Source organism: Callorhinchus milii, unplaced genomic scaffold (assembly GCF_018977255.1).
Source record: "Callorhinchus milii isolate IMCB2004 unplaced genomic scaffold, IMCB_Cmil_1.0 Scaffold5, whole genome shotgun sequence".
Classification (NCBI taxonomy): domain Eukaryota; kingdom Metazoa; phylum Chordata; class Chondrichthyes; order Chimaeriformes; family Callorhinchidae; genus Callorhinchus; species Callorhinchus milii.
This window is the reverse complement of record NW_024704746.1, coordinates 67144883-67159716: the sequence shown is the minus strand read 5'-3', so window position 1 is coordinate 67159716 and position 14834 is coordinate 67144883. Positions and strand designations below refer to the sequence as shown.

Sequence of the window (14834 nt, the reverse complement as noted above, 5' to 3'; positions counted from 1 at the left end):
ACGTGAACTGATCCGCTTTGTGGTCGAACAATCCACGGCTGTTCGTGGGGCACCGCTGTCCGCGATCGGCCGCCGCGTTTCGCCCTCAAACTTACACAGTCACTACACTTTGCAGTATATTCTGGGAGGCGCTTTGAGGTCGTTTCGACACCGCGATGAAGGCGCTACGTCAAATGCAAGGATTATTTATGAGAGCGGGGGAGCAGCGAGTTTGACCCATGCCTCCCACTCCAATGCTCTTCCCATCATTCTCTGCCCTGCCGCGTGTCCCCTACCACCTCCTGAGAGACGTCCCGTTGAGCGACTTGAAGAGGGGCACGACAGAAATATTTTAAAAAGCCATTGTTGCACATTTTGCAATATTGCTTCTGCGGTCCGCAGACATTTCTCAAATCCACCTCACGGCCCTCAGCAGCAAAAAAAGTTGGACCCCCTCCTGTCTTAGAACATTTGTTAGGGTCGTGTTTGATGAAGAGTAAAAGAATGAAAAGCACATTAGAATGTGAATTCCAACACAAGGCGATTGGATCTTCAATCCTCAAATTCCTAGACAACCGACCACAAGTCATTTAGTTGCAAAAGAAATAAATGGCGAACAGATAAATAAATCACAAAGAAATCTTTTTTAATTCTTAACCAATGCCAGTTTCAGTACTTTCCGTGTTCGGAGGAGAGGTAAAGGTCATGAGAAAAGTCAACCCAGAATTTGAGCCCTTTCCAAGGAAGAATTTTTTGGGGAAAAGCTGTAGTGTACAATACATAAAGTCTCAACTACAAAAAGTCAATAAGTGTTGTGTCTTCCCCTGTCAGACGCATGTAGGCCCTGAGGGGTGGTCCAATTGGCGGCCCACGGGCCGCATCCAGCCCAGGGGCCGATTTCATCCGCCCCCTCCCTCCATTTCACCTGGCACACCCGCTCCCACCATAACCTCTAAATGTTATGTTTCTGAAAGGGAAACACAAAAATATCGCTTACGGGGGCCTGTGTACGTTTCTCAAATAGGAAATCCGGCCCTCAGCAGCCAAAAGGTTGGAGTTCGACCCCCCCCCACCACTCCCCACCACCTGTTGGAGAGCAACTTGAAAGATTTCTCAAAGCCCTTTTAGGAGAATGTTCTCCTGAGGATGTCCTGATGTTGTTCCTGATGTAAGGTTCCAATGCCCACTGCGGGGGCAGGGAGAGGGGGTCTGCTCACCAGCTTCAACTGGAGGGGGGGGGGGTGGGGGGGAGAGGAGGGAAAAGAAAGGTGAGAGCGTTACAGAACAAATCAAAAATTTGTTTCTTTAATGGAACACCCACCCCCAGCACTACATTGGAGCGTCAGCTTAAACTATGTGATTCCATATCCCGACGTGGGGGCTTGAACCCACAAACTTCTGACTCCGAGGTGAGAGAGAGAGAGAGAGAGAGAGAGGGAGAGAGAGCTACCACTGAGCCAGGCTGAACAACAAAGCGCTTTGAATCTCAGCTCTTTCTTACGCGAATGACAGGTTTCACACTGCGGTAACTCACCCGGCATCCTAATTGCTTCTCAAATCGAGGAGCTACAAAGAACCACGGCCCCATATTCTGTGGCTCCTCCTGACTCCATATAAAATCTGTGAAGCAATGATGCTTATTTAGTACGTGGAAAATAGTAAAGCACGTTTTGTATAGAAACTGTATAAAGTTTTCTTACCTTAACATGGATGGGACACACAAATTTAAGCAGTTACAATGGTCATGTGGATGAATAAAACAGCTATATTTCACTCCCTGATACATATATGATAGCTTTACTTGGCAAAGTAGTCATATGAAAGTGAAAAATGTACAACACTAAAGTCGTGCTAACAGTTAAAATTGTTCATCGCTCCTGAATTCCCTGTTACATTTCACCATTTATGTTTTGCAGAACAACAGGATTTCAAAGCAAATGAATTCATTGGCACATCTCTATATAGGGGTCAGCCATTCAACCCCTCGAGCCTGTTCTGCCAATTAGATATATTAGATCATGGCTGATCCGTGTTATTTTCTCACAACTCAAACGTAGAAATCACTATTTTATTCCCAGCTCTCAAAACACAATCCAACAACACAACCAAAACCCCTTCAGTTAGTTTCCCTGCCTATTGCTTTACACATCCTGGTCCCTCTTCGTTGGTTCCCAGACCAAAAAAAGGGTCATTCTTTTTCTTAAAAGGTATCCACCAATCTGTAGCTAGACTCCAATTACAATTATAACTCTATAATCTGACCTTTGACGTTTTTATATTTCTCGGTTCTTTCTGTAGAGCCTCCAGTGGGAATGGGCAGAGTTCTTCCACCCTGATGATAGCTGTGTTGTTTGCAGTCTCTGCTGCAGCCTCTCTGTGTTTAACCAGTGGGTAATAGTGTTTCCCGGAACAGAACACCACCCGAGACACACTGAGAAAAGAAATTAGAAAACACGGATCACAAGTGTAATATATATATATATTAAAAAAATAGGGCTAGAGAGGACTGATCAACCATCACATTTTAATACTGTTTTATTGTGAGAGAAACTGCAGTGCAACAATAATAAAATATAATAATAATAACAATCCTTGCATTTGATATAACACCTAAATTTTGTCACACAATCCACAGCTGTTTGTGGGGACGCTGCTGTGTGCAATTGGCTGTTCATTTCGCCCACAAAATACACAGTCAATTCACTTTACAGCATATTCTGTGAAGCGCTTTGAGACGTCTAGAAGACGTGAAAAGCGCTATATCAAATGCAAGGATTATCATTACTATATTATTATGTGATGCACTTTGAGACATCTCGATGACGTGATAATATATACATATATATTAATGCAAATATATCCTATCTCAAATGCAAGATTTATTGTTATGATGGGATCCTTAGTGTCCACCTGAACAGAGACCACTTGCTTACTCCTTTAGGAAGAGATGGCACTTTATTTTTCCTACAAATAGAAAAACTATAATGTATAATTTATGACACTGGAAAGTCACACATTATCATATGCAATTATTGGAGCGCGAAAACAATTCTGCTCGTGTAGAAGATGCACAGGGCAAATGCACGCCCAGAAAAGTGGTCATTATAAGAATTAGGTGCACTATCAGGTGCTGAAGAATATTGTTGCCATAGTTACTGAGTCAGCAACAGCTCATTAAACAGCTGAATTTCTCCTTCCTCCTCCGCACCCCCACCCCACCCCACCAACCCTTTTGTTTCCCAGACAATATGTCATGCGGTCGACCTATTCACAAGGCTTTGCACATCTCGATGAGGAGTATCATGCAGTCTGGAATCACAGCCAACAGAAACACACAGGAGGAAAGTTATATTTACTTGTTAGGATCCACGGACAAATCACCAATAACGGGTTTAAAAGTGGTTCCAGGTGCCATCTCATCCAGACCCGAGACTGCAGCCTTAGGACAGAGAGAGAGAGAAAATGGTCAAGTTATATTTTAGCACAGATATGGCCAAAGGCACAGTCTCCTATAGTTTGCAATCGTGATAGGTAATAGCCCCACTCTACTGTAATAATAATCCTTGTATTTGATATCAGGCCTTATTACATCGTTGAGGCGTCTCAAAGCTCTTCAAGGAATGTACTGTAGAGTGAATTGACCGTAGATTTTGCGGGCGAAACGCGGCAGCCAATTGCGCACAGCAGCGTCCCACAAACAGTCGTGGATTGAATGACTAATTTGTGGGTTTTTTGGTGAGAGGGATTATTACCCCCAGAAAGCGATCCGCCAATCGGCTAACAACCGGGTTCCTACTTACTGCTGCGTAAACAGAGGTGTGTGGAGTAAGGAAACTTCCCTAAGATTTCGCCCAGGAATCGAACCCGGGCCCTCTCGCTTGCGAGGCGAGCGCTCTAACCACTGAGCTGCAGGATTGCATTTATTTTCGAAGGAATAACAGTGACATTTCAGGGTGGTGGCATCTCAGAAAGGTTGCAGATACTCACTGGGAACCGAAGCAACATTTTAGGAGACGCCACAATCAGGGGCTTGCGAAAGTTTCTAATCATCTGTCTGCGGATTAGGTGGAAGTACTGTGCTGGTGTGGTCGGATGCACAACGGACATATTTACATTATCTCCATCGATGCCTTCCTGCTTACTGTCACACATCTGTTGGAAGATGCAAAATCACAGACACACATCGAGTCGATGCAGTATTGAGATTATGCGGCTATTTGGGTAGCAAACAAATCCACTATTATGCTCTCTGCTTGCTGTTTGACAGATTAGAGTAAATAATTGGCATAGCAGTTGTGAAGCAATCTGCTTATTCATGTAGACTTTATAACTGGCAGCCCGAGGGCCGATTTCATCCAACCCCCACCCCCTCCCTCCATTTCTTCTGGCCCACCCCCTCCCTCCATAACCCGTAAATGTTATGTTTCTGGAAGGGAAACACAAAAATATTGCTTATGCGATCCACAGACGTTTCTCAAACAAGGCATCTGGTCCTCAGCAGCCAAAAGGTTGGACTCCCCCCGATGTAGATAATAATAATCCTTGCACGCGATTTAGCACCTTATCACGTAGTTGAGACGTCTCAAAGCGCTTCACAGAATGTACTGTAAGCAGATTGACTGCGTATTTTGTGGGCGGAACATTAACTACACGCTTCTGCTTATAGAACTGTCTCTAAGTTTGTCTAACCATCATCTATCCATCTAACCAGTTTACCCTTGAGTCATGTGTTTATTCCGATCCTGACTTGTGATTGGGAGAGATTGCGGGAGGTGAAAGGAGGTCACTCACCTGCAAGAAACGTTCTACACGACAGGACGAATGTTCTGGACCTGCTCCGTCATAGCCATGGGGCAGCAGAATAACTATCCCGCTCTGCAACATCCATTTTGCCTCACCTACCAAAGGAGTGGAGTTTAATGTGTAAAACAGACAGCCAGGCTTCATGCTTCACTCAAACCTGAATCCCCCTCCTATTTCCTTACCTTCCTGACCTGCCTTCTCCCCACTCCCTTGGCTCTGGCCTTCTGCTTGTAGCTCGTCCCCGTGTTACCCCCGGAAAGCGATCCGCCGATCAGCTAATAACCGGGTTTCTACTGACTGCTCGGCAAACAGAGGCGTTGGGAGTAAGGAAACTTTGCCCTGCCCAGTAATGGAACCCGGGTCCTCTCACTCTACAGGGACTCCACCCTTCCTGGTAACCCATTCCAATTGAGAAGTAAACAGGTTGCTCCCAGTGAACAAGTTGCTCCACCCTGAAAATATTCCACGGTTTGGCCAATAAATCCAGGCAGAAGAGTGATTAGGTTCATTAGGGTTCTCACCTCCAGAGATGAAAGTATCGAATATGATTTGGGCCCCGTTGAAAAAGTCCCCAAATTGGGCTTCCCATATTGGAAGAAGCTTGGGGCTTTCGATACTCATTCCATACTCGAAGCCCAGCACCGCCTCTTCAGACAACGGACTGTTACAAACCTAATGCAAAAAGGTGACGCGTTAAGTTACTTTTCACATAGTTGCTGCTTTGACAATTTCAATTCTATTTTTAAAAAAGTCTCATCAAAATCAATTTCATTAATTCCCACGATAATAATCCTTGCACTTGATGTAGCGCCTTATCACAGAGTCTCAAAATGCTTCACAGAATATACCGTAAAAGGGAATTGACTGTATATTTTGTGGGAGAAACTCAGCAGCCAATTGCACACAACAGCGTCCCACAAACAGTCGGGATTGAGTGACCACATTTTTTTCTGAACAGACTATTACCCCTGGAAAAGCGATCCGCTAATCGATTAACCACCGGGTTCCTACTTACTGCTCGGGAAACAGAGGCGTGTGGTTTGGGCCATTTACCTCCAGAAATCCCCTCTGTTCTGGACTCATGTGGTTGAGGGGGATGTGAATGTCACTTGACTCCTGGCAAACGACCATCACGTGCCTTTGGCTAAAAGTACCACGACCAACATCCTGCCCACTGATCCTCACATTGAAACCTTCACAAAAACAGAATTAGTGGTTACACGTCAAAATCTGTGAAAAAAAAATACATTTCAAACTAAGATATACCAAGATGTATAATCCCCATTTCTAGATCATACTTTGCAGTGAGAAAACGATTGATAACGATAATAATCCATGCATTAGTTACAGCGCCTTATCACGCTTTCGAGACGTCTCAAAGAGCTTCACAGAATATACTGTAAAGTGAATTGACTGTCATTTTGTGAGCGAAAATACTAACTTAGCATGAGTGTTTGTCTCCCTCCCCCACTCCCCCTCACTGCCATGCCCAAGTGAGTGTTATTCTGGGGCTAACTGAGCCATACAGTTCAAGAAGGCCCCAAATTGAATCTCAAACATGTGCTATTTCCTCTCAAATGAGACAGGATAAGGTTGCTACAACCGGCTTCATAGATGAAGGGATGTAGTTATATGTCTTGCTTAGCAACTGATCACAATCCATTGAGATGTCCCAAAGCGCTTCACAGAATATATTGTAAAGTGGGGTGACTGTGTATTACGTGGCAGCCAATTGCGCACAACAATGTCCCACAAATAGCCATAGGGTGTTTGATCAATTTTTTTTTATTTGGGGGGATTGTCGGCCAGGACAAATGTAAAATGCGTTGTACATTAAGATCCATTTGAGCCAGTGACAAGATTACCTTGACACAGGAGTGATCCAATAGCCAACACTTCAGCCGTGGACCAGTCCAGCCTAGTGCCCTCTTCCAGCTTCTGTATCCTGGCCTAGAGAGAGGTCAACACGAAATAACAACAGCGCAACTCAGGATTACATTTACACATCAATTACAATCTCTCAATTCCCGTTCCCCCCCCCACCATCACCCATCCCTGCTGCAAGAAGTGGTGCCATGTCAATAATAATAATCCATCATATTATTGGGCCATCTCAAAACACTTCACAAAATATACTGTAACTAACGGTATGCGTTGCAGCTATGCTTGCAACCAGTTTCATTTCATCGGCCTCCTCTCTTTCGCCCGACATTTTTATTTGTCCTTGAAAGGCTTGATCTTCGCTTCTTAGGCATCTTTATACAACAACAACATGGATTTATATAGCGCCCTCCACGCCGGACGGCGTCTCAGAGCGCTTCACAGTAACAAACTTCATCCCTAAAGGTTAAGAAAATGTGCTATGAAACTTGTTACCGTCCCTTGTTCGCATATCCTTTTGGGAGATTCAGTGGGAGGACTCCTGTGGGAGGAATCCTGGTGGAAAGACTCCTGACACACAGACAGACATTTTGTCTTCATTAGTATATAGAAGATGTATCTCTCTAGAAGGGTGCGTGACCTCTGTCACTACTTAGTTCCAGAATACCATGCATACCTTTTTTGGGGGCTTAATTAAAGCATTTTGTAATTTTTTTAATATAACTCATCAACGATAGGAGATTCCCCCCCATAATCCAGAAATACAAGCAGAAGCCATGTACATCTTTTCTAATGCCAACCTGGATATGTGTCCTGAGCAGTTGACTGTGGACACTCAATTCCTCAGGAACGAGCACGGATTGGGCTCCCACAAACTTGAGCAGATCGGAGGATATCCCCGTGTCCCACACGCTGATGTGGGCTGAAGGCTCCACCAGGCCGGTCCAGTGAGCCTGGAGGTTCAGGGCAGGAGGGGAGTACAGGGCCATGTTTGCGAGGTGCTCGCTGAGTTTAGAGTACAAGGCGGTTTTTGTCTGAGACACATCCTGCTCCGACAACAGGCCCTCCGCCACCAAGCTCTCCGCATACAAGTCAGGAATATTCTTAAGGGATCTGCGGGAAAGGAAAAGATGAAATACGTCAGACAGAGAACAACGAGGACAATGTGGTGAGGTGTGAGAACTAGAAGGATTTGGTTACAGCATCTACGCCCTGAGTCTCCGGAATTGCTTGCCTCAATCTCTCCATCCCCCCCTTCCTTTACCCATCTTCAAATGATGCCTGAAGACTTTCCTCTTTGATCGTGCCTTTGGTCACCACGTCTCCCTTTCCAGCTCACCGTCAAACCTCACCTCTGTGAAGCGTTCCAAGACGCATCCCGTGGAAGGGGTCTCAATAAATGCAAGGTGTTGTTGTTGTAGTTTCCAGGTGCTGCATCACAAAGTGGCTGAATCCAGCCACGGAGCCTCGCTTCGCAAGCGAGAGGACTCCGGTTCAATTCCCGGGGCGAGACAAAACCTTAGGCAAGTTTCCTTACTCCACACACACGCCTCTGTTTATCAGCAGTCAGTAGGAACCCACTTGTTAGTCGATTGGGAGACCTCTTTGTGGAGGAAATAATCTCTTCAATATAAATGACTAATAATGTGGCCACTCAATCCACGCCTGTTTGTGGGACGCTGCCGTGTGCAATTGGCTGCCGTCTTTCGCCCACATAACGTGCGGTCAATTCACTTCACGGCGTATCCTGTGAAGCGCTTCGAGACGTGCAAATGATGTGATAAGGCGCTGGTTGCCAGGATTATTATTACCTGATGATTTTGTACATGGAGGGATTGGTGAAGAAAGGCTCGTCCAGTTCATTGTGGCCCCACTGCCTGTAGCACAGCAGGTCTACAATCACGTCCTTGCGGAAACGTCGCTGGTACTCGACAGCCAGCCTGGTGGCTCGCACCACTTCCTCCGCATCGTTTCCATTCACATGAATAACGGCGCAGTGGACTATCTTACCTGAAAGGCAATCACCATATGGTGATTAATACTAGTATTAGAATAATAATTCTTGCATTCTTGCATTCTAACCGCTTCACAGGATATACTGTAAAGTGAATTGACTGTGTATTCTGTGGGCGAAATGATGATAATAATGAGTGTTTTTTTGTGGTTAGCCGGGTATCTGGTGCAAGCGGAAACCCTTCACCGTGCTTAAGAGTAATTGCGCACAGCAGTGTCCCACAAATAGTTGTGGATACAGTGACCAAATTATTATTATTACTAATATTTTTGGGGAGGGATTATTACCCCCGGAAAGCGATCAATCGACTAACAACCAGATTCCTCCTTACTGCTGGGGAAACCGAGGCGTGCGGAGTAAGGAAACTTGCCGAACATTCGTCCCGCCTGGGAATCAATCCCGGGTCTTCTCGCTTGCGAGGCGAGGGCTCTAACCACTAAGCTACAGGACTCCACAAATACCCTGACCCGAGGAGGGGTGGTGGGGGGGGTTTGAAGGGATATGGAGCAAAGGCCGGTCAATGGAGTTGAGGTGCAGATTTAATAGAATGGTGGGACAGGCTCGAGGGGCTGAATGGCCTACTCCTGTGTTTCTATGTCGTACCAATATCACTGTTGTAGAGGGAGGACTTCCCCCTCTCAGCGGGAGTCGTGTAGCCCAGTTGATTATTGACGATGAGGTGAATGCTCCCGCCAACTCTGTAATGGGGGAGGTTAGCGAGAGTGAAGGTCTCGGCCACAATTCCCTGTCCTGGGAAGGAAGCATCGCCATGGATCTACAGCGAGGAGAGAGAGAGAAGAAGCCAATTGGACACTTTGGAACAGTTGCAATGATGCAAGGAACATTTATTTGCCATCTGCACAACAGGTTGAGCAGCTACAGCAGTGATGGGCAGACTTTAATAATAATAATACCTCCATTTCATATAGCGCCTTATCACTTAGTTGAGACGTCTCAAAGCTTCACAGAATGTACTGGAAAGTGGATTGACTGGAAACTATATTTTGTGGGCGAAATGATAATGATAAGAGTAGTAGCTTTTTTTTTGATCAGCCGGGTGTCTGACACACGCGGAAACCCATCACCGTTGCTTAAGAGTCTCCAAACCCAACTGAGAATTCCAGGCCTCCCTCCTACACGTGGAAATCCCAGAGATAGATTGTTGGAATGGAACCCGCTCTGTCTCTGTCTCTATCTCTCTCTCTCCTTGGAGGGGAAGGGAATCTATTCCATATTTTCCATGCTCAGGGTGGGGTTAAAGTAAAGTACTTCATTCCTTGCCTGTACACAAATGGCTCTGTCTCCCGGTCGCGAAGCACCATCCGGTGAATAGTCCCCATCTTGCCGAGACTGTTGTCTGCCGCGAGTTTTACCCACAGACACGGGGTTGATGGCCTCCAGGTGGGAGGGATTGGGCAGCATGGTGACGTGTAGTGTCCGGTCAGAGCCGAAGTCCAAGTCCACAGAGGACGTCAGATGAGACAGGACATCTCCGAGGGCAGGAGAGGTTTCTGGAAACTCGCTAAGACCCCGCATTTTACGAAACATCAACTGCAGAGAAATCCACAAAGAGCTTTCAGGTACCGAGCAAATGTAACAGTGCCTCACCAATTAAATAATAATAATCCTTGCATTTGATTTGGCGCCTTATCTCATCGTTGAGACGTCTCAAAGCGCTTCACAAGATATACTGCGAAGTGAATTGACTGTATTTTGTGGGCTGAACGCGGCAGCCAATAGTGCACAGCAGCGTCCCACAAACAGCCGTGGATTAAATGATCAGATTTTTTTTTAAAAAAAGGGATTATTACTCTCTGGAAAGCGATCCGCCAATTGACTAACAACCGGGTTCTTCCTTTAAGTAAACAGAGGCGTGTGGAGTAAGAAAATTTGAATAAGGTTTTGCCCCCACCTGGGAACCAAACCCAGTTCCTCTCGCTTGCGAGGCGAGTGCTCTAACTGCTGAGCTACAGGACTCCACAAAGATTCTCCACATAGAAAAGGGAATTGGATAGATGGTTAAAAGACAGAAATACTGAAGGGTATGGGCAATGGGATTGGATCAGGTGTATTAAATTAGAACAGCAAAGAGTGGACGGTCCAAACGACCTAGTTCTCTGTCGGAACACGCCAGGAGTCTAATAAACATTCACCCCCAATATTACAGATGGCAAATCTCCTGAACCATCTCCCTTCAATGCTCTTGTCCACAAGGCGACCATCATCTGACCTCAGGAGGGAACTGAAGGAGCCCTGTCAACAGGTTGAGCCGGCCTCGGTGAGGCATTCCCAACACCACGTCAGTGACACCGCTGAACGCCAGCGTCCGGAACAGCTCGTGGAAGAAGCCCATCACGCTCTCCGCTCCCTCACCACTGTAGCGCTTCACCGTGGAAAATTTAGTGGCCAAAAAGTGGTCGAACTCCTGTTGCATCAAAACAAGTAGTTAGTCACTTCCGCACGATGGTGTATCCCTCACACGACTTTCTCCCCTCCCCAATCAGATAATAATAATAATAACAATAATTATAATCCTTGCCTTTGATATAGTACCTGATCACTTCTCAAAGCGCTCCCCAGAATATACTGCAAAGTGAATCGTATATTTTGTGGGCGAAACGCAGACTGCCAATCGCACACAGCAGCTTCCCACAAACAGTCGTGGACTGAGATCAATGCAACATATTTTTGTTTGTCCACATCCATCCACCAACGCCCCAGAAGTAATGAACGAGAGCCACTGGCTGATTTCTCCCCTTCCAGGTTTTGTCTTTCATGCCTAGTCGTGCTCATTCCCTTTCAATCCTTACTGAGTTAAGAACACGCCACTGATTTAATTCGTTACCTGAGATTCCAGCATTAACTTTGCCAAATGCCTGCGTTCTTCTGGGGTCAAGGCTTCCTGCTTGATCTGCTCAAACCTCTGAGCAAACCAGTCCCTCTCCGCCAGGGTCTCCAAGTGACTGATCTCGACAGACATGTGGCCGCAGTAAGTGTGGTTCAGGTATGCTAGCACTTCTTCCAGGGTAGCTTCCTCTTTCCCAATGTTCAACATTCCTAGAACGACATATATCACCCATGTACAGGTGTACCGTACCACAGTGGTTAGTGCTCTTGTAGATTGCTTTGCTGGGGTCATTATCTCTCAAAAAAAATGATAGTAATAAATCACTGGCAGCAGCCAATTGTGCACAGCTGTGTCCCACAAACAGTCGTGGATTGAGTGACCAAATTATTATCATTTTATTTGAGGGATTATTGTCCCCGTAAAGCAATCCGCCAATCGTCTAACAATCTGGTTCCTACTTGCTGCTCGGTGATCAGAGGCGTGTGGAGTAAGGAAACTTGCCTACGGTTTTACCCTCCGGTACACCAGAAGAAACTCCCTACTCTTTTTGAACAGCGTCATGGGAATCTTTAACATCCACCCGATTGGGCAGACTGGACCTCGGTTGGACAATAATCTTTGGTCCCAAATCAAGTACTTAACTGACTGACGTAATAATCCCCATTTCTAGATCACTATTTGCAGTGAGAAAATGATATCGTAATAATAATCCTTGCACTCAAATCCTATTTCAGTTCAGTAACGCTCTAAAAGTACCTTTGGTTTGGAACAAGCCTTGACCCTGAAGGACCTCAGTTAAGGCTTCGATCTCAGGAACCACCTCCACCGCATCCTCTCCCAAGGGATTAATTTTTGCGGTTTTGTGTCCATGTTCGCGGTAAACCGTGATGAGTCGCACTAAACCGTGGTCAACTAGACGAGAGAAACGAGAGCAGGGGATTCGTTATTATTTATGAACTTACAACGGTCAGAAATTCCTGGTAAATACCAGGTTCTACAACGATCGAAAACGTGTCATACAGGATGCAACGCCCTTTGCTCCCCTTCCCCTGCATTGTCCTAGAACCTGAGTGAGCTCAAACTCCTGATACAATATCATTTATAATAATAATAAGTGTTTAATATAGCGCTTTATCACACCTTTACACCGTAAAGAGGATTGACCGTGTATTTTGTGGGCAGAAGGTGGCAGCCAATGGCACACAGCAGTGTCCCGCAAACAGTCGTGGATTAAGCGACCAAGTCATTAGCATTATTTATTTATTGGAAGGGATTATTATCCCCGGAAAAGCAATCAACCGGACTGACCCCCTACATGGCTCCGGAAACACACAGTGCAGTGTGTTAACACACCAAGTCAATGGGACTGCGAAACCCACAAACTCTGGGCCCCGGATTGATCCGAGGCTCACCTGCAGTAACCATTTACAGATGCGTCAATGTCTCTCACAGTGCAAAGAAAGTTTTATTTGCACAAATTCCTAAGGGAATGGCCACAAACTCCATACGTGCGGGTTTTTTTATGAATGTGCCTTGAGGCTGAAAGGCGCGCGCGCACGCGCACACACACAATAAGTGCAGGAGGGAAAGCTCTCAAGTTAATAATAATAAGAATAATCCTTGCGTTTGACACGGCGACTGATCGCGTCGTCGAGACGTCTCAAAGCGCTTTACGGGATTATACTGTTAAAAAAGAGGATTGATTGTGGGGAAGACACAGGAGCCAGTTGCGGACAGCCATGTCCTGGAAAATATTTTGCCCACGAAATGCAGTCAACTCACTTTACAGTGTATTCCGTGAAGCGCTTTGAGACGTGGAGGAGACGTGATGAGGCGCCGGGTCAAATGCAAGGATTATTATCATAGAAACAGTCACGGAGTGAGTGACCAGTTTTAGTGAAACTCCCTTCGCTTTTCAAATAGCCCCTTTAGCGCCGGTCGAACAATGTTACGCTTTTACAACCCATCCCCTGGACGTCTAAATGCAGTTAAGCCCATTTGCACTCAAAGACGACAAAGTACTTCTAAATGCAGTGATCGTCGTTCCTTCCGCACGTTTCAGTTGCACTGTAGACGAATAAAAAAAAATTATAATTGCACCGACTGGTTGTGGGTTTCAAGGCAACAGGAGAAAGCCAGAGTTCCTGTCTGATGATTTACTCCACTTTGCAACGAGAATAATACATTTGACACTCGGTCACACGACCACCAGTGCTTTATTTCTTCCTTACCTACTCCTCGGGGAAGGGAGGGGTGTGTTTTTTTCGAAAAAAAATTAAAAAACAAATCAGATCTGGTGAGGACAGTGCAGTAATGTGTTTGCAATTGGATTAAAAACCCTGAACTGGCAAAAAAAATAGGCGGGAGAGAGAGACTATTCCCCGCTGTGAACTTTCCGAAGTTCAACAGATCAGGATTTTTTTGCCTTAAAAAAAATAATGATTAATTATTATCTAAAAATAAGCTTCGAGACGCTCTCTGGCCCTTCCCCTGACCGAGAGCTCCAGTCAAACCCAAACACCACGCACCGCGATAAAGGATCCCTTCCTTCCACGGTTAACCATTTAATTTGGTGACACATTGGTATTTAATGGGTATTTAAATTAAAGGGGGGGGAGGCATAGGGGGGGGGAGGAATGGGGGGGGGGAGGGGAGGAATGGGGGGGGGGGCGAGGGAAGGGTGAATTGGGTGAGAGGGGGAAATTGGGGAGAAGGGGAATTGGGGAAATTGGGGAGAGGGGGGGAATGTGAGGGGAGAGGGGGATTGGGAGGAATTAGAAGGGAGAGGGGGATTGGGGGGGGAATGGGAGGGGAGAGAGTGGGGTTGGGAATGAGAGGGGAGAGAGAGAGAGAGAGAGAGAGGGGGGATTGGGGGATGGGAGTGGAGAGGGGGTTTGGGGGAAATGGGAGAGAGGGGGATTGGGGGGAATGAGAAGGGAGAGAGAGAAAGGGGGTGTGGGGGGAGAGAGAGAGAGAGAGAGGGGTGTGGGGGGGGAAAGAGAGAGAGAGAGGGGTGTGGGGGGAAGAGAGAGAGGGGAGATGTGGGGGAAGAGAGAGAGGGGGTGTGGGGAGAGAGAGGGGTGTGGGGAGAGAGAGAGAGAGGGGGGTGTGGGGGGAAGAGAGAGGGGAGATGTGGGGGGAAGACAGAGGAGGGTGTGGGGGGAGAGAGAGAGAGGGGTGTGGGGGGAGAGAGAGAGAGGGGTGTGGGGGGAGAGAGAGAGAGGGGTGTGTGGGGGAGAGAGAGAGGGGTGTGTGGGGAGAGAGAGAGGAGGTGTGTGGGGAGAGAGAGAGAGGGGGTGTGGGGGAGAG

General features: G+C 46.5%; 1 protein-coding gene across 1 annotated transcript; it reads right to left on the bottom strand.

Moving 5' to 3' along the window:
* Positions 1-604: 604 nt before the first annotated feature.
* dhtkd1 (dehydrogenase E1 and transketolase domain containing 1) lies at positions 605-12437 on the bottom strand (the record flags this gene model as incomplete). Its single annotated transcript, XM_042335695.1, is given in 17 exon segments — positions 605-1205; positions 1514-1599; positions 2242-2265; positions 2268-2410; positions 3336-3418; positions 3967-4131; positions 4771-4877; positions 5304-5454; positions 5836-5975; positions 6648-6732; positions 7464-7776; positions 8475-8673; positions 9281-9452; positions 9959-10228; positions 10908-11102; positions 11523-11734; positions 12282-12437. Coding segments are annotated over 17 exon segments (2603 nt in total), but the record flags the coding sequence as incomplete, so codon positions are not given.
* Between the last annotated feature and the right edge of the window lie 2397 nt (positions 12438-14834).